General features: G+C 44.3%; 1 protein-coding gene across 3 annotated transcripts in view; it reads left to right on the forward strand.

Moving 5' to 3' along the window:
• Positions 1-12,417, forward strand: part of NEGR1 (neuronal growth regulator 1) — a 271,823-nt gene extending 259,406 nt beyond the window's left edge. For all 3 annotated transcript variants that reach the window (XM_065673034.1, XM_065673032.1, XM_065673033.1), the window contains one exon: positions 9,745-12,417. In XM_065673034.1, the coding sequence (XP_065529106.1) occupies positions 9,745-9,869 (125 nt within the window). In that variant the 3' untranslated portion in view covers positions 9,870-12,417. The remainder of the gene's footprint in view (positions 1-9,744) is intronic.
• The last annotated feature ends 3,163 nt before the right edge of the window (positions 12,418-15,580 follow it).

A 15,580-nucleotide genomic window follows, 5' to 3' on the forward strand; every position in this document is an offset into this window, starting at 1 on the left:
CCTGCTCTGCTTTAGTCTCCAGCCAAGGTGCTTGGCTGTGTTCTGTCTGCTTTTCCAGCTAAAGGCAGGTATCAGGTGGTGATCCGGATAAGCAAGGGCTCATCCCAGGACTGGGGCTGGTATCAACTCTGCCTGTTAAAGCTCATCTCAGACCTCTGAGCCTGGTACACGCGTGCAGCTCTGAAGTTCTTTAAGATACCTCATTTGTTCCGATGTGACTGCACTTCTCAGGTGCACAAAGAAATTGGAGATAACTTGAGTATAAAGGATGAGGTATAAAGCCAATTTTTATTCTGTTCCCTCACAGTAATTTTCCTTATAAATATTTCTTGGGATTATGAAAGATCCCTTCCAGCAGAAACCAGGTATGTCAGGGCTGTACTATTTTATCCTGTTAAACACCAAGCACTCTGTGTTCAATGCCTGCTTCAGTTATCCTATTACAGCATTAGGATTCTTTTTCTTTGCAGCATTTAAGGGAAAGGGGTTTTTTTTATTTGATGTGATCACATTTATCTGTGTCAGAACGAAATTCCATTAAAGATACACTGTACAACAATGCATAAGGGCTTAAAATTGGGTTTGTTCTTGCAGCAGCAACAAAAGCATGTCTGCGTTATCTGAAAGATTAGAGTGAGCCTGCCTTGTCCGAGCACCACTGTTGTTCTGATTTTATGATACCCAGAGACGTTTGCTTGAAGAAATAGCTGGAAAGCAGCATATGGGCAATCTATTATTTACACTGATTATCTACAAACCAGGCTTTTGTGTTCGGCCTCTGCTCTTAAGAGTTTCTCTAAATCATCATCACCCACTTTTCACCTTACCTAAATCCCTTGTAAATATAGAAATATGGGATAACAACAGTGCGTGGCCAGCCCCACTGCAAAGCCCACACTTACAAATGTTCCTGCAGAAGAACAGCAAGACCGTATTGTGTGCAGTTCTGGTGTCCTCAACATAAAAAGGACATGGAACTGCTGGAACAAGTCCAGAGGAGGCCACGAGGATGATCAGGGGCTGGAGCACCTCCCATAGGAAGACAGGCTGAGGAAGTTGGGGCTGTTCAGCCTGGAGAAGAGAAGGCTGCGTGGGGACCTCATAGCAGCCTTCCAGTACCTGAAGGGGGCCTATAGGGATGCTGGGGAGGGACTCTTCATCAGGGACTGTAGTGATAGGACAAGGGGTAACGGGTTAAAACTGAAACAGGGGAAGTTTAGATTGGATCTAAGGAGGAAATTCTTTCCTGTGAGGGTGCTGAGGCACTGGAATGGGTTGCCCAGGGAGGTTGTGAGTGCTCCATCCCTGGCAGTGTTCAAGGCCAGGTTGGATGAAGCCTTGGGTGGGATGGTTTAGTGTGAGGTGTCCCTGCCCATGGCAGGGGGTTGGAACTGGATGATCTTGAGGTCCTTTCCAACCCTGACTATTCTATGATTCTATGATTCTATAACTACAGTGAGCAGGAATCACGGGGATTTTTAGGTACCACTGTGATATAAGTGCCTGTAAATGGGGACTTTCCTATTGGCAACCACACGGTGAAATTCAAAATGTAAGTTGGGAAACAAATCCCACCTGGGTAATGAAGTTTTCCCAATGCCTTTTCATTGTGACCACAGTACAATATGAAGTGCTTATGTTCAGACGCAGTAGTTTGGGCCATAGCACTGATTTTAACAATTCTATACCAGATAGACAACATTAATAGCTTCTGTAAGTCTCCAACCATCATATCACTAACAAGTAGATGCTGAACTCCTTCAAAAAGCACACATTGACACTGAGGACCACAGCAATTCCTTTGGCACATGAGATAAAAATGTCCAAAATCAAGATATTAGGAGCTTGTGCCCAAGTATAAGATATTCCTTGTGCTTCTCTGCTTGGAGAGGGTTTCTTTCTGATATCTTAAATGCTTCTCAACAATCACACTCCTTTAGTTGGAATGCAGAGGTTATCTTACCCTCTTTCAGTTATGTTACCCAAACTTTGCCAATCCACCTTTACAATAAAATCACCGCGATTTTTTGAAACACAGATTTTCTGGGAAGTTTACTCACCATTTATATGTTGGAAAAATGAGGGATGTTATTCCTCTAAAGTAACACCTTTTCTACTACATTAAATGCTTTGCTGTGAACAGTAACAATCAGATTTAAACCTGGGTTTCTATGAGAAGAGTCACAGAATAGAATCATAGAATAGTCAGGGCTGGAAAGTACTTTAAGGTTATCCAGCTCCAACCCCCGTGCCTTGGGCAGGGACACCCTCCACTAGACCAGGTTGCACTTCCAAATAAAACTCTGCCAAACTGACAGCCAAATCTTTAACCCCTTGCCTGGGCACAGGATGCTTTCCTTCGAAACAGGAGCAGTTCCATGGCTGGCGCTTCCCTGTCCTTCCCATGTAGGCTGAGACTCCAGCACTAAATACTTTTGAGAAGTTGCTGACTTTGGAAATGTTTTGTTCCAGAGAGTTATTTGAGAACAGAAACTGAGACACTTAAAACCCTTTTGCATATAGTTAACAACCTCCATCAGTTATGGCTTTGCTTTCTCTGTAAGCTTAATGAAATGCAGCTGTTGAGCGTTCACTAAGGAGGTCTGGTTTGAGCTGCAGACTGTGGCTGGCATGTCCCATCACATTAATAAGCAAGGAAAAATCATCTTCCTTACGCTTTACATTACTGGGTGTATTTTTAGCTGGGTTTAAATTAGTACTTGGCTGTTGACAATATTGAGCAGGAGTTGTTTGTTCGGGGGTGAATGGGTGACTCTGGCTGCTGTAGAGGGCAGGGAGGAAAGCGTGTCCCTTCTGCTGTCTCCTTGGGCCTGGGTTTCCACAGCCAGGAAGCCCAAATTCCCCACAGGTCCCCACAGTCATGAAACTGCAGTGCTGGGTGGCCAAGATAGTTACCATCGTTAACAATAATGTTAACATGTAAAGTTAACCTATATGAACAATATATAAATATAACAGATAACCAATATATGTTCTATATAATGTTAACAATAAAGTTCACGTGTTTTAACAAGGTAGGGCTTGTTCTTCCTCGAGAAGAGAAGGCTCCTGAAGGGGAGACCTGAGAGCAGCTCCAGTGCCTGAAGGGGCTGCAGGAAACCTGGAGAGGGGCTTGGGACAAGGGCCTGTAGGGACAGGCCAAGGGGAATGGCTTGAACCTGCCCGAGGGGAGACTGAGCTGAGCTCTTAGGCAGAAGCTCTTCCCTGTGAGGGTGCTGAGGCGCTGGCACAGGGTGCCCAGAGAAGCTGTGGCTGCCCCATCCCTGGCAGTGCTCAAGGCCAGGTTGGACACAGGGGCTTGGAGCAAGCTGCTCCAGTGGAAGGGGTCCCTGCCCGGGGCAGGGGTTGGAGTGGAGGAGCTTTGAGGTCCCTTCAACACAAACCAGGCTGGGATTCTGTGATTATGATAAAAGCAGGTCTGCTTCTCATTCTTGACAAAACCTCATCTACCATCTTTCCTGGGAGGCATTTACACAGTGTCACAGTCCAGCAGAAGGAGATACCTCTGCTAACATTGGCACAATCACCAGCCAAGGTCCCTGTGTGCGTGCCTCCCAAGTCCACATGCTCTTATCAAACTCTCCTTTTCTCTAATTTAGTGATTATCCTACATAAGCCTCATGTTTTATACCAGTTAGCAGTTGTGAAAGTGTTTAAGCTCACTCTTAGCACAGATAGGATTATATTCAGACATCACTCCTGGTGGTAAATAAAAAGGAACAAAACAATATTATATCACTATCTCTATTTAATACAAGAGATTAGGAAGAGCACTATGCAGAAACGTGCAAACCAACATTTCCTAACGCCAAGGACTGCATTAACCAGAAATAATTATAAGCTTTAATCCTGATGCCTTGTAGACAAAAGCATGGACCTCTTTAGGTTGTCTGAATAAGCAAGACTAATTCTGTTAAATGGATTATGCAGAGAGATGCTAATAAGCGTTTCATTCAACTATAGTCAGGTTAATGATTTATTATAGGAAAGCCTCAATAAATAGTGGGGGTTTGTGCAACATTTAAAATACACGCGGAAGGAGGGGATAATCTAACTCAAGGTCAAAGCAGTGTGGGGGAAAAAAAAAAAGATGAAAAAGATTCGGTTGTCAAAAATGGTTTTTTTTAAAGAAAAGTTTGTAAGATAATGGGACTCTGAAGGCTCAGTTGAGTCCAACAGATAACATCTCTACATATTGTTACACTTGATGTTAGCTGAGGATTTATGGCTTTGGAGGAGCAGGTCGACAGTCTATAAAGGACTGCATTAGAAAGCAACAGCTTGTGTTAGGAGATAATCTGTGAGGAGAGCTCCAGATCAGGCCCAGGGGTGTTTTGACCAAAGGGAAGTTTGTCAAGAACAGCAGCCTCGCTCTGTGCCTCGGGGGCTAGGCAAGACTGCAGAGAGCTTGACCTTGGGAGAACAAAACCTTCAAATCTTGGGTAAGAATGAATCAGCAAAGACTCGGATTTGTTTAGTCTTATGCAAATGCAATCATCCTCAAGGCTAAGAGCCCGAGACAGGAAATTTGCAGAGATGGGAAATTCACTGGTGAAGTTAAATAGATAAATCTGAACGAGGGGCCCTTCTGAAGTGTGTGCCAGATGGAGACTCTGATTAAACTGAGCTTTGACCATGATAACAACACCTGGAAAATGCTGATGATTTAACTAACACTGAAATGCATTCGGGCTGCGTCTGGGGGAGCTGGATGAGGTGGATCAGATCCTCTCCAGTCTGATGTTCCCCCGTTACTGAGATCAATACCTGAAACTCCTTTTAATGAGAGAGAAAGGTACAGCACTGCCCAGGCCAACATCACCAGAGCACATCTGAAATGCAAAAGGCTTATATTTTAAATAGAGGCAAGCACCCTCCAAAGGAAGATGGAGCCAAGGGGGGCTGGGCTCTGCTCCCAAGGAACAAGGGATGGGACAAGAGGAACCGGCCTCAAGCTGCCCCAGAGCAGGTTTAGATGGAGCTGAGGAACAATTCCTGCCCCAGAGGTGCTCAGGCATTGGAACAGGCTGCCCAGGGCAGGGCTGCAGGCACCGGCCCTGCAAGTGCTCACACACCGTGGAGACGAGGCCTCAGTGCCGTGGGTTAGGGGTGGCCTTGGCAGTGCTGGGGTGAAGGTTGGACTGGGTGAGCTTAAAGGGCTTCTCCAACCTAAACAATTCTATGATTCTACTTGCAAGATATTATAAGTGGTGCATGGTCAAAAAGGTTTTCTTACCCAGTGAAGAAAGTCAAGTGAAGAAATCAGTGCAGGGCTTTAGGAAAAGTGAAACACAATTTGTGTGATGGCTCATGGGGCACTGAGAATCATTGTCACTGTGTGACAAAGTGCTAGATGAGGTACATCAATGCCACAGGACATGTCCTCACCTGGGCACAGTGTTCATCTGTGTGCCCAGTCCTTACGAAGCAGCAGGGACAAGGATTATGCTGGAACAAGGGAGGAATGCCCCAGGGACTCCACCTCCCTACAGCATCATCTGCATCAAATATGTTAGTTTAGGGAACAAGTTTTGCTCTGCTAATGCCTGCGCAGCCGTTCTCTGGGTTTTGTGGGTAGAATTCTGGGTGGAATTTTGCTTTTGTGTATTTTCCAGCCAGGAGTCACTCAGCACCACTGAGACAAATGTATCTGAAAACCCTTGAGGAAGGAGACAGGAAAGATTGCAAGAGTTGTCCATGAGCTAACTCTGCCTGGATGGATAAGACAAGGTTGTAGAGGATAAAGCCCAAAACTGTGAGGTTCTTAAAAGCATGGCTTCATTCTCTGAAATGTGTTGGCAGAAAGATTCAGAAGGTGAGCCCCCAAAAGACCGATGGACTTGATAAGAGAGGGGTTTTGTCAGGTCCTGTTCATTGGCATTCACACCAGGCTGCTGCGAGATGCAGGAACTGTGAAATGAGTGGCTTATGCTGATTTGTTTCTTATTTCTAATTTAAATGAATAATGTAGCAATTTTTTGAGTCTTGAAATAGGAATACAGCGAATAAAAGATTATTGCTCTAACTGCAGAGGCAAAAAACAACTATTTGCTGCAGTAAAATATTAAAGCTTAGTATTTAAAATATTAGAGAGAGATATGCCACCACCAACATTTTAAAGTGAAATATTATCCCCGTGTGTATTTGAGTGTATGCACAGAAAACAAAGAAGCATTTCTTGTTTCATAAAGACCGCAGTTATGATATATTCTGTACCTAATTCGAAACCGGTTTGTTGATACTGATTCTGAGTTCAAATAGAAAATATGACATTTACCAGGCTAAAAAGAAAGTCAAGGAATCAAAAAAATGGATCATAGAATCACAGGATGGTTTGGGTTGGAAAGGACCTTAAAGCTCCTCCAGCTCCAACCCCTGCCACGGGCAGGGACCCCTTCCACTGGAGCAGCTTGCTCCAAGCCCCTGTGTCCAACCTGGCCTTGAACACAAACCCACCTCTATAACCTGCTGCTATAGGTCAATGTTGAGAGGAGGTGATCCTGGCAGATCCCATGGAGCACAGGGGGGGAAGGACCATCTTCTTGGTGAGGGCATGCCCAGGGACCAGCCAAACCCCACCAGGTCCCTTCCCCGCTCTTCTAAATCCTCAATTTACATTGCAACCATCAGACTTTTCATCCAGCCCGTTTTAAACTTCCCCTACAGAGAAATTCACTTTCTTTTCAGGTATCACTCTCACAGCTCTGAACTGGATTTGCGCTGCCAGATCAGCACAGGGGGAGCCAAGGCACTTGACCTTGGTTTCTGTTTCAGATAGTTACCAAGACATCGCTCCAGATGAGAAACTTCAGCTGGATAAATGCCTCTCTGCAGGCCAACCACTGCTCTCCTTCCCCCCTCCGTCTACTGAAAGCTTCTCATGCTGCAAAATCAGTTGTAAACAGAGTGCTCTGATATACTGGTGGTGATAGGCATTATGGAAATGCCCGGGATAGCTGCAGATGTAATCAGAGTCAAATAATTCGTGCTTTTATTTATGCTTAATCATACATACCTCCACCATTATCTAGCTGTACAAATATTAAGGCTGCAAGTGCAAGTGTGTGTGTCTGCACAAAACAATGACATTCAATGCTATGATCTTAGGGGGGGAAGAAGCTACTTTCAAACATTTAAACCTTTTCATTCATTCCTATGGTAAGGTTTTTAGTGTGACAGAGGGAACCACCAATAAACCCCTAAGAAAATTAACCACTCCAAGCACAAAATGACCTTGCTTGGCATTACCCAGCAGCGATAATGAAACTAATTCTCACAAATAATCATTCTAGATGAATGACTTAGCAGACCACGCTAAGAATCTTTACATTTTAAACACGTGTTTACTTTCTCAAAGCTCTTAAAATACCCCAAAATGTTTGGAAGGGACCTTAAAGCTCCTCCAGCTCCAACCCCTGCCACGGGCAGGGACCCCTTCCACTGGAGCAGCTTGCTCCAAGCCCCTGTGTCCAACCTGGCCTTGAGCACTGCCAGGGATGGGGCAGCCACAGCTTCTCTGGGCACCCTGTGCCAGCACCTCAGCACCCTCCCAGGGAAGAGCTTCTGCCTAAGAGCTCAGCTCAGTCTCCCCAGTTTCAGTTTGAACCCATCACCCCTCGTCCTATCATTACAGTGCCTGGTGAAAAGTCCCTCCCCAGCATCCGTGTAGCCCCCCCCAGATACTGAACGGCTGCTATGTTCAAATGTGGTTTTGAACTGAGATCTTGTTGTCAGAGCCAGTCATAACATCAACACCCAAGCTCTGCAAGGGTGGAAGGGTGGGACATTTAGCCCACGGTCCGGCAAAACCAGCTTCTGCACACATTCGGCATCCTCCACCTCCCTGTCCCATGTGAACTCAGGGCTATGTATTCAAATCCAGCTGAGCACCTGCTCAGGACATTATATGCAATCCCAGTGGCCTAAACTTATCCAGATTTGCTTCTCCTTCATGCTTTTTTCACATCAAATCCTTCTGGTTAGCCAGCTTTGGGAGCTGTAAGTCTTTCCTATTATCTACCCAAGTCTATGTGCTTTTTCCCCATTAATTCACTTAGCACCTTTGTGCTGAAACAATCCAGATATGATTTAATAAGCTTTAGAAAGATAGTATTGGTTCATGCGCAGGAAATCAGATTTACATAATTTTCCACTCACAATTATAGCCACCATAGTTCAAATTATCTTTAAGTTAGGGAAACTCTTCAAATATGATAAAATCAATACCACCTACGCTGTGTTTCAGCTTGCTAGCCTGGTTTGTGTGATAAATTACATGTTGATTTGCCATACTGACTTTTCACACAAAGTTCCTTTGAATGAGACGCGAGTGCCCTGTCCTGTGCTTAGGCATGGTTATAAGTCACTAAACCAAGCTTCAAAATCAAGCTTCATCTTCTTTGGGGTTTTTATTGCCTGAACCTCTCTGCATAGGGGGAAATGAATGATTTTTGGGTTTACAACACACTCTGTGCCAAATGTCATGTGTTAGAACTGGACCTGGTAGCACATAGCACAGATTTCCTTGCAGAAAGAAAAGGGACGTTTGCGTTTCAGTATTTAGACTGAGCAAAGCTTGAAATTCAGGAGACCACAGCTGCAAAAGCCAACAGGATGTGGTGAAACCCCTGGGTTTACTTTGATTTCTTGGGTGATTACTACAGTTTTTCTTCTTCTCTGCCCAAAAGAGAAGCCTGTGAGGACTGGCGGAAGCTTGTTTGCTCCAAAGCACAGCCTGGCCCATATCCTTACGTCCAACCTCCTGCCAAGGCAGAGCCACCCAGAGCAGGTCATACAGCAACGTGCCAAGGCACGTTTGGGATGTCTCCAGAGAGGGAAACTCCACAGTCCCCCAGGGCAGCCTGTGCCAGTGCTCTGCCACCATCAATGTAAAGAAGTTCTTCCTCGTGTTTGCTGAGGTGAAACTTCTTGTGCTGTAGTTTATGGCCATTGCTCCTTGCCCTACTCTCACTAGGGTCAAACCCCAACCTGTGCTGGCACTTAGGGCTCTTCCTCCCCAGGTGCAGGACCCTGCGCTTGTCCTCGTTGAACTCATCAGGTTTCTCTCCACTCCGTTCTCCACCCTTTCAAAAATCACTGGTTTCTGCCCTGGTCCAAGCCTGCAGCCATCCCACCCGTGGCTGCTGCCAGTGATTGCCTCCTCGCCTGCTTCTCCACACTGGTTTCTTACGTTTTAACTCTCTTTCTGCATGCCCTTACTGTAATATTTACTTAGGAGTTTGAGAAAGGCTTTGTATTACAGCGAATTAATTCAAGTTCATCAAAGAGACTGAAAATAAATATGAATGTCTTTGGCGAAGCAAAATTGTCAAGCTTTGGCTTCTAAACTTAGGCAGAAAATGAGTTGTTTTCCAGCAGAGCTTAGACATTCACCTCTCATTGATTTCAGCGCAGATCTTAATGCTCAGTAACTTGAAAACAGATAAATAATTCAGATGCTTAAACCTGAATTGCTCGGCTGATGTTAAATACTGACATTTTAAATGCTTGCCTTAAAACTGGTTTATCCTCTTTGAAACTAAAAGTCATCTTCACTCAGCGGTGTGGCAGGAGGGCTTGGCTACCTCTGCAGCAGCTCCTCTGGTTTTCAGGAGGATGCTTTTGCTGCACTAACGATTATCTTAGAAGAGTTAACTGAAAACTAAGAATTTGGGGTTCCAGGAATGGGCATTTTCACTTAACCCCTTTCTCTTCTCTTTGCAGCTCCCAGTACAGCCCAGTACGGGATCACCGGCGATGCCGAAGTCCTCTTCTCCTGCTGGTACCTTGTGTTGACACTGTCCTCCCTCACCAGCATATTCTACCTGAAGAACATCATTCTGCACTAAATGTAAAGACCCATAAAAGGCTTTTAAGGATTCTCTGAAAGTGCTGATGACTGGCTCCAATCTGGTAGAGTTTGTTAAAAGCAGCGTGGGATATAATCAGCAGTGCTTACGTGGGGATGATCGCCTTCTGTAGAATTGCTCATTATGTAAATACTTTAATTCTACTCCTCTTTTTGATTAGCTGCATTACCTTGTGGAGCAGTACACATTGTCCTTTTTTAAGACGTGAAAAACTCTGAAATTACTTTTAGAGGATATTAATTGTGATTTCATGTTTGTAATCTCCAAGTTTTCAAAAGCATTCAGTCATGGTCTGCTGAGTTGCAGACTGTAGTTTACAAAAAAAAAAAGAGAAGATATTGCAGTAAAAATGTGCGTCTTTAAGGCTGCAATACAAATATTCAGTTCCCTTCTTAAACAGCATTGAGTCCACATTCACACAGACACATGATTCCTTTTTTGATATAAAAAATAACAAATAATATTGCCTTCAAAATAATATTTCTTCAAAATATTACACATATCTAGATTTTCTTCTAGCATGATATTCAGGTTTCAAGAATGAGCCTTGTATTATAACTGCATTGTGCAGTACTGCTTTCTGGTTTCTTTCTCCTGCAAATTCAGCATGGGTGTGCCTTCATAAAACACTACTTTCCTCTTCCTCTCCAACAAATCTGGAATGTCTTTTGGGAAATGCTAAAGCATCCTTTTGAGCATAAGAAATCTCTAGTCTAGGACAAAGGTGCTATTGGCTAAAAGCAAAACCTCCTCTCCCATCTCCAGGGGGTCATCTAAAAGCTTCAGACTTAGGTTTTTAGGCAACCAGTTGAGGATAGCACCAGCTCCTCTTTGTGTTTTCCATCTAGCACCACTGACCAGTAGATGATTTCAGTAAAAAACAGGTTTTCCCATTACGAAACAGAACACAAATTATTTTGCGACATCTTTTGAATGTAGGAATGTTTCCCTTAGTCATTCTAAAGCCAGATTCCTCAATGGCTGTAAATGTGAGAAGCTGAACAGTCCCTTTTGTATTACTGGCAAAAACTATGTGAATTGGTATTTTTCTTGCACTTAATTTTGTACTGGTTTGGCTAATTTAGCAATGATAAAGGATGCTTTTAAATGTTAGATATCTGAAAATACATGAAGTATCAAGCAGAATTTTATATATATACATATATATATATTAAAACGAGGTTGCTCCAATAACTGTACCGAAGTGCATGTTGCCGTCCATGATAGAATCATCATTACAGACAGGACTTCATTACCAGTGTACTAACACTGTACAAATAGCTTACACAGCAGTTAAGGCCTCATACCTAATTTCCTAGTACTGCAGTCTATCGAGATAACGCTCGTTTCACCCAGTGAAGGATCAAGTTCTGAAATAGCACCTAATGCTACTAACTTTGTTGTTTTTAAGCAGCCCCAGACAGCACTAATGCAAAATGTTACTCACAGTTCATGGCTGAGTTTAAATGCCATCTGTGTAAACTGCTGGGGCATGACGATGGCCAACAGCCCTTGACTACAACATCCCCTGGTGACCCCAACAGATTTTGACTAGCTTACAAACCCACTATCGATGACAAGAGTAACAAAACCACTATCGACACCAACACTCCTGTGTTTTCTGTATCTATATGTCTGGTAGGTGACACAACTCTTGTAGTCAATGTTTTGTCTCCTATCAATCAATAGGTTTTTGTAGCGAGCAATACCAGATGAGCACTGTGCATACTCAGCAGTTCCAAGTTCAGCTCACAGGTACCCCAGTTTTTGGAAAGGCAGACTCTGGGTTTCACTAGTCTCAGTACGCACCACCCCATGCTAACAGAATATACACTGAACCTGCTGTAGCTAGTGATGAAGGGTATAAAAAGAAATATGTTGACTCCAAAACATGGGAATGAAGTGTCCTGGGTCACTCTGTCTGTTCAGTGACAGATCATACTATTTCTATCTTATTTCCAGTTACTATTTTCAGTAATGTAGCATTTTTTAAAACCTTGAATAACATGAGAAACTTAATCCTCTGAGGAAACGGTCAAAACCCAATTCGAATTGTACTATACACAGTCCTGATATCCTGATGCCTCTTGTATTGCAGCTTTAAAGTGCTATATTTTAGAACCCATTTGCTAGAAACAGTGGTGCTGCAGAAAGTATTGTGTCAGTATGGTTTTATGAGGGGAAAAACAAAAGGATATGCATAGCCCAGCTCATGCGCCTTGTCTCACATAAAACTGAGATGTTTCTATACTGTGGCTGGATCAAATTCCATATTTCAATGATATATTTCATTGCAGTGGTTCCCAATACCTGGAACATGGTATTTCCAGCAGCAGAATAGAATGAACAGCAGCTTTATTAAATATATTTCAAAAAGATAATTATAAGTTGACTGTTTGCATTCATACCTGCTAGAGCTACCGGATAACATGGATATGCAGTCCCATCTCAGACTTTTCACTTGAATTTGGGGGGACACCATTATTGTCAAGTTTAAAAAGTCAAAAGCAAACAAACCCTATAAACATTTCTGGGTGCCAGTGGTGTTTCCTTAGATGAAATAAGCGTTTGATAGCAGTCAGGCCTACTAAAATAGGCATTTGATAGCAGTGTTTGGTGGCGGATGTGTGTGTGGGTGCAAAGCGCGGCACAGGGCAAGCTGTTGGTGTCTGTGGGCTTAGTCTGCTTGTGAGACTTGCCCGCTCCGTCCTCCACTCCTACATAGAGGTGCAGCCGTGCTGAGCTTGGTGCACCAGTTAACCCAACAGACCTAGTATGTGCAGCCAGATGACCTGAATTATTGCAGGATTGGAGCTGTAGGCAGCATGGATCAAATAAAGCAACTTGGTTCTCGGGGAATGTTCCAGGCAGTGAACTGGGAACTGTACAGACTGCGACTTATTGAGGGGTTCCAAAGTGGACAGTGCTGCAAATAGAACACAGCCATGTTTGACAAAACCTACCCACCCTTTTCATCTGTAGGTGTGTTTGCTTTAGGCAATGGTTGGAGGATATGTCCTAGGCTTCTTCAACGGATTAACCCACACTGGTCACATCTGTTGGACAAATATTATCCTATTTATCCCTACCTTTAAATAAATGGCTTAGCTCCAAGCAGCATAACTGAGGTTGTTGTCCACATCAAAACCCCCAAAGTCTGTAACACCATAAGTAAGTTCCTACTTGTGTAATAACTCAGGTCTGCAGTTGCCATTGCGCCGGTGACATCCATAGAGGCAATGATGCTCTTAATTACACAGTTGCTGATGGTGATATTATACTAATACTAAATTAAAGGATGTCTCACAACTTCCTGAACAAATGCAGTTTCTCAAGGGTTTATAACTTGGCAGGAAATGCATCCTTCAGAGCTAGACAGCTTTTTTTAAGCTTTTCAATATATATATATATATATATTATTTTAGAAACTGTGCTGTTTTTAAGACGCAGGAGTGTTAAAACCCATCATCAGTGAAAGCTGCTTTTTTGCACATTTTCATAGCTGGCATTCTGGACAGACAATGGGAAATGTTCTGCCTACCAAAATCTCCACTTAGTCCACAGAACTGTGTTATAAAGAATGTCTACACCAAAATATGTACTTACATGGATGAACAATATGCCTTAAAGACTAAATACGCATTTACTTCTAAGACTAGGCCAGAAGTGTGCCCAGTCTGGAGGTAAATAATCCATATTTCATAGCCTGCCATGGAAGGATTGGTTCTGTTGAAGAAAAAAGAAAAGGGGGGGGAAGCAAAGGGAAGAGTTTCCTTTGAAAGAATTATAGAATCGAATAGGTTGGAGAAGCCCTTTAAGCTCATCCAGTCCAACTGTTACCAGCACTGCCAAGGCCACCCCTGCCCCATGGCACTGAGGCCTCGTCTCCACGCTGTGTGAGCACTTGCAGGGCCGGTGCCTGCAGCCCTGCCCTGGGCAGCCTGTTCCAATGCCTGAGCACCTCTGGGGCAGGAATTGTTCCTCAGCTCCATCTAAACCTGCCCTGGGGCAGCTTGAGGCCGGTTCCTCTTGTCCCATCCCTTGTTCCTTGGGAGCAGAGCCCAGCCCCTCCTGGCTCCATCCTCCTGTCAGGCACTTGTAGGGAGCCATCAGGTCCCCCCTGAGCCTTCTCTTCTCCATCTGAACCCCCCAGGTCCCTCAGCCGTTCCCCATCACACTTGGGCTCCAGGCCCTGCTCCAGCTCCAGTGCCCTTCTCTGGCCCCGCTCCAGCAAATCAAATCTTAAATAAGTTTTAAACATATCTTAATCTTATATTCTTAAATAATTTCCAAATTACAGCATAAGCAGACATACATGAGCAACTTTAGGAAAAGGGCAGATTTTAGCCTGGCCAAGCATGGCCTCTTTGAAACAAGAAGACAGCTTCAACAAAGATACGCATCTTAAAACCCAGGCGTTAAAATCCTCCATTCAGCCTTAACATTGAGTGTAGATAAATAAGAACTGACACCCAATGGAAGAATTTGCTTTCACTCTGACCAACATCCATCTCAGCCGTGCACTGCCAGGGATGCCGCACACACAGCCACTCAGCGCTGGGTTTTGGTCCTGTTCTATGTTTTTCTGCTGAGCATTGAGGAAAGGGGGAGAGGAATTTATTCTGTGATCAGAAGAGTCTAGAACATAACTGAAAAGACAGAAGGCAATGGCACAAGGGTCTTAGGGTAGTTTGGAAGGGTTTCTCAGTAAATCCAACTCCAAGTATTTTGCATCCATAAGGGCAGGAGAGATTTTTACCAGGGCACCTTCAGCACTGTTTGGTCCTACTGTTTACCAACTTTCTTAATGCATGAAGAGCTCAAATGTTCCTTTAGATTAGAAAATGTCCGTGTTGAAGAATGCAGAGATCACCATGATCTGCCACCTCCCATAAACTCTGTTTTCAGTCATTTGTATCTTGTCATTCGTATGTGATTCATAGAATCCCAGGCTGGTTTGGGTTGAAGGGAACCTAACACTCATTGAGCTCCAACCCCTGCCACGGGCAGGGACCCCTTCCACTGGAGCAGCTTGCTCCAAGCCCCTGTGTCCAACCTGGCCTTGAGCACTGCCAGCGATGGAAGTTGGGTCTCTGCACTGGGGGTTGCTGTATGATGCATAATGGCCCTCAGCCACCCTGCATCACCTACATGCTCCTGTCTCCTACATGCCAGAATTAACCCTGAGGCTTTGCTTTAATATATACCAGCAGCCATCCTAGTGCCTGGAGACACACAGGAGGGACCTTCCCTTTGCTCTCACTCAGCTCTCCTGGGCAGAGCAGAGGACTTGGTTCACCCATGCCCTGAACTGTGAACCCACTGTAAATAGCAAAGAGAAACAACCCAGTGAAAGGCATTTTCCTTGCAGACCCCCAGGGCCACTGGGCAGCAGGTAAAGCTCAGCCCCCATTAGCAGAACAAATGACATTTGTAGTGAGCCGGAATGGAAGCTGCGGGAGGAGGAGCGGAGCAGCGCTGCTCCGGCCACCGCTGCCACAGGAGTTTCACCTCTTCTCTGCCAAATACAAAAGTATTCATCATTCCTCCACCAACCTTTGGGGGTTTTCATGCTGCCAGATTAAAAAATGCCTCTAATGATAATATATATTTGGTATCCAGAGGGCAAAATCTGTTCTCTCCTAATGCACATCCATCCTTCCCTTTATTATTGTTCAGCCAAAACCTCA

Source organism: Lathamus discolor, chromosome 3 (genome assembly GCF_037157495.1).
Source record: "Lathamus discolor isolate bLatDis1 chromosome 3, bLatDis1.hap1, whole genome shotgun sequence".
NCBI lineage: Eukaryota > Metazoa > Chordata > Aves > Psittaciformes > Psittacidae > Lathamus > Lathamus discolor.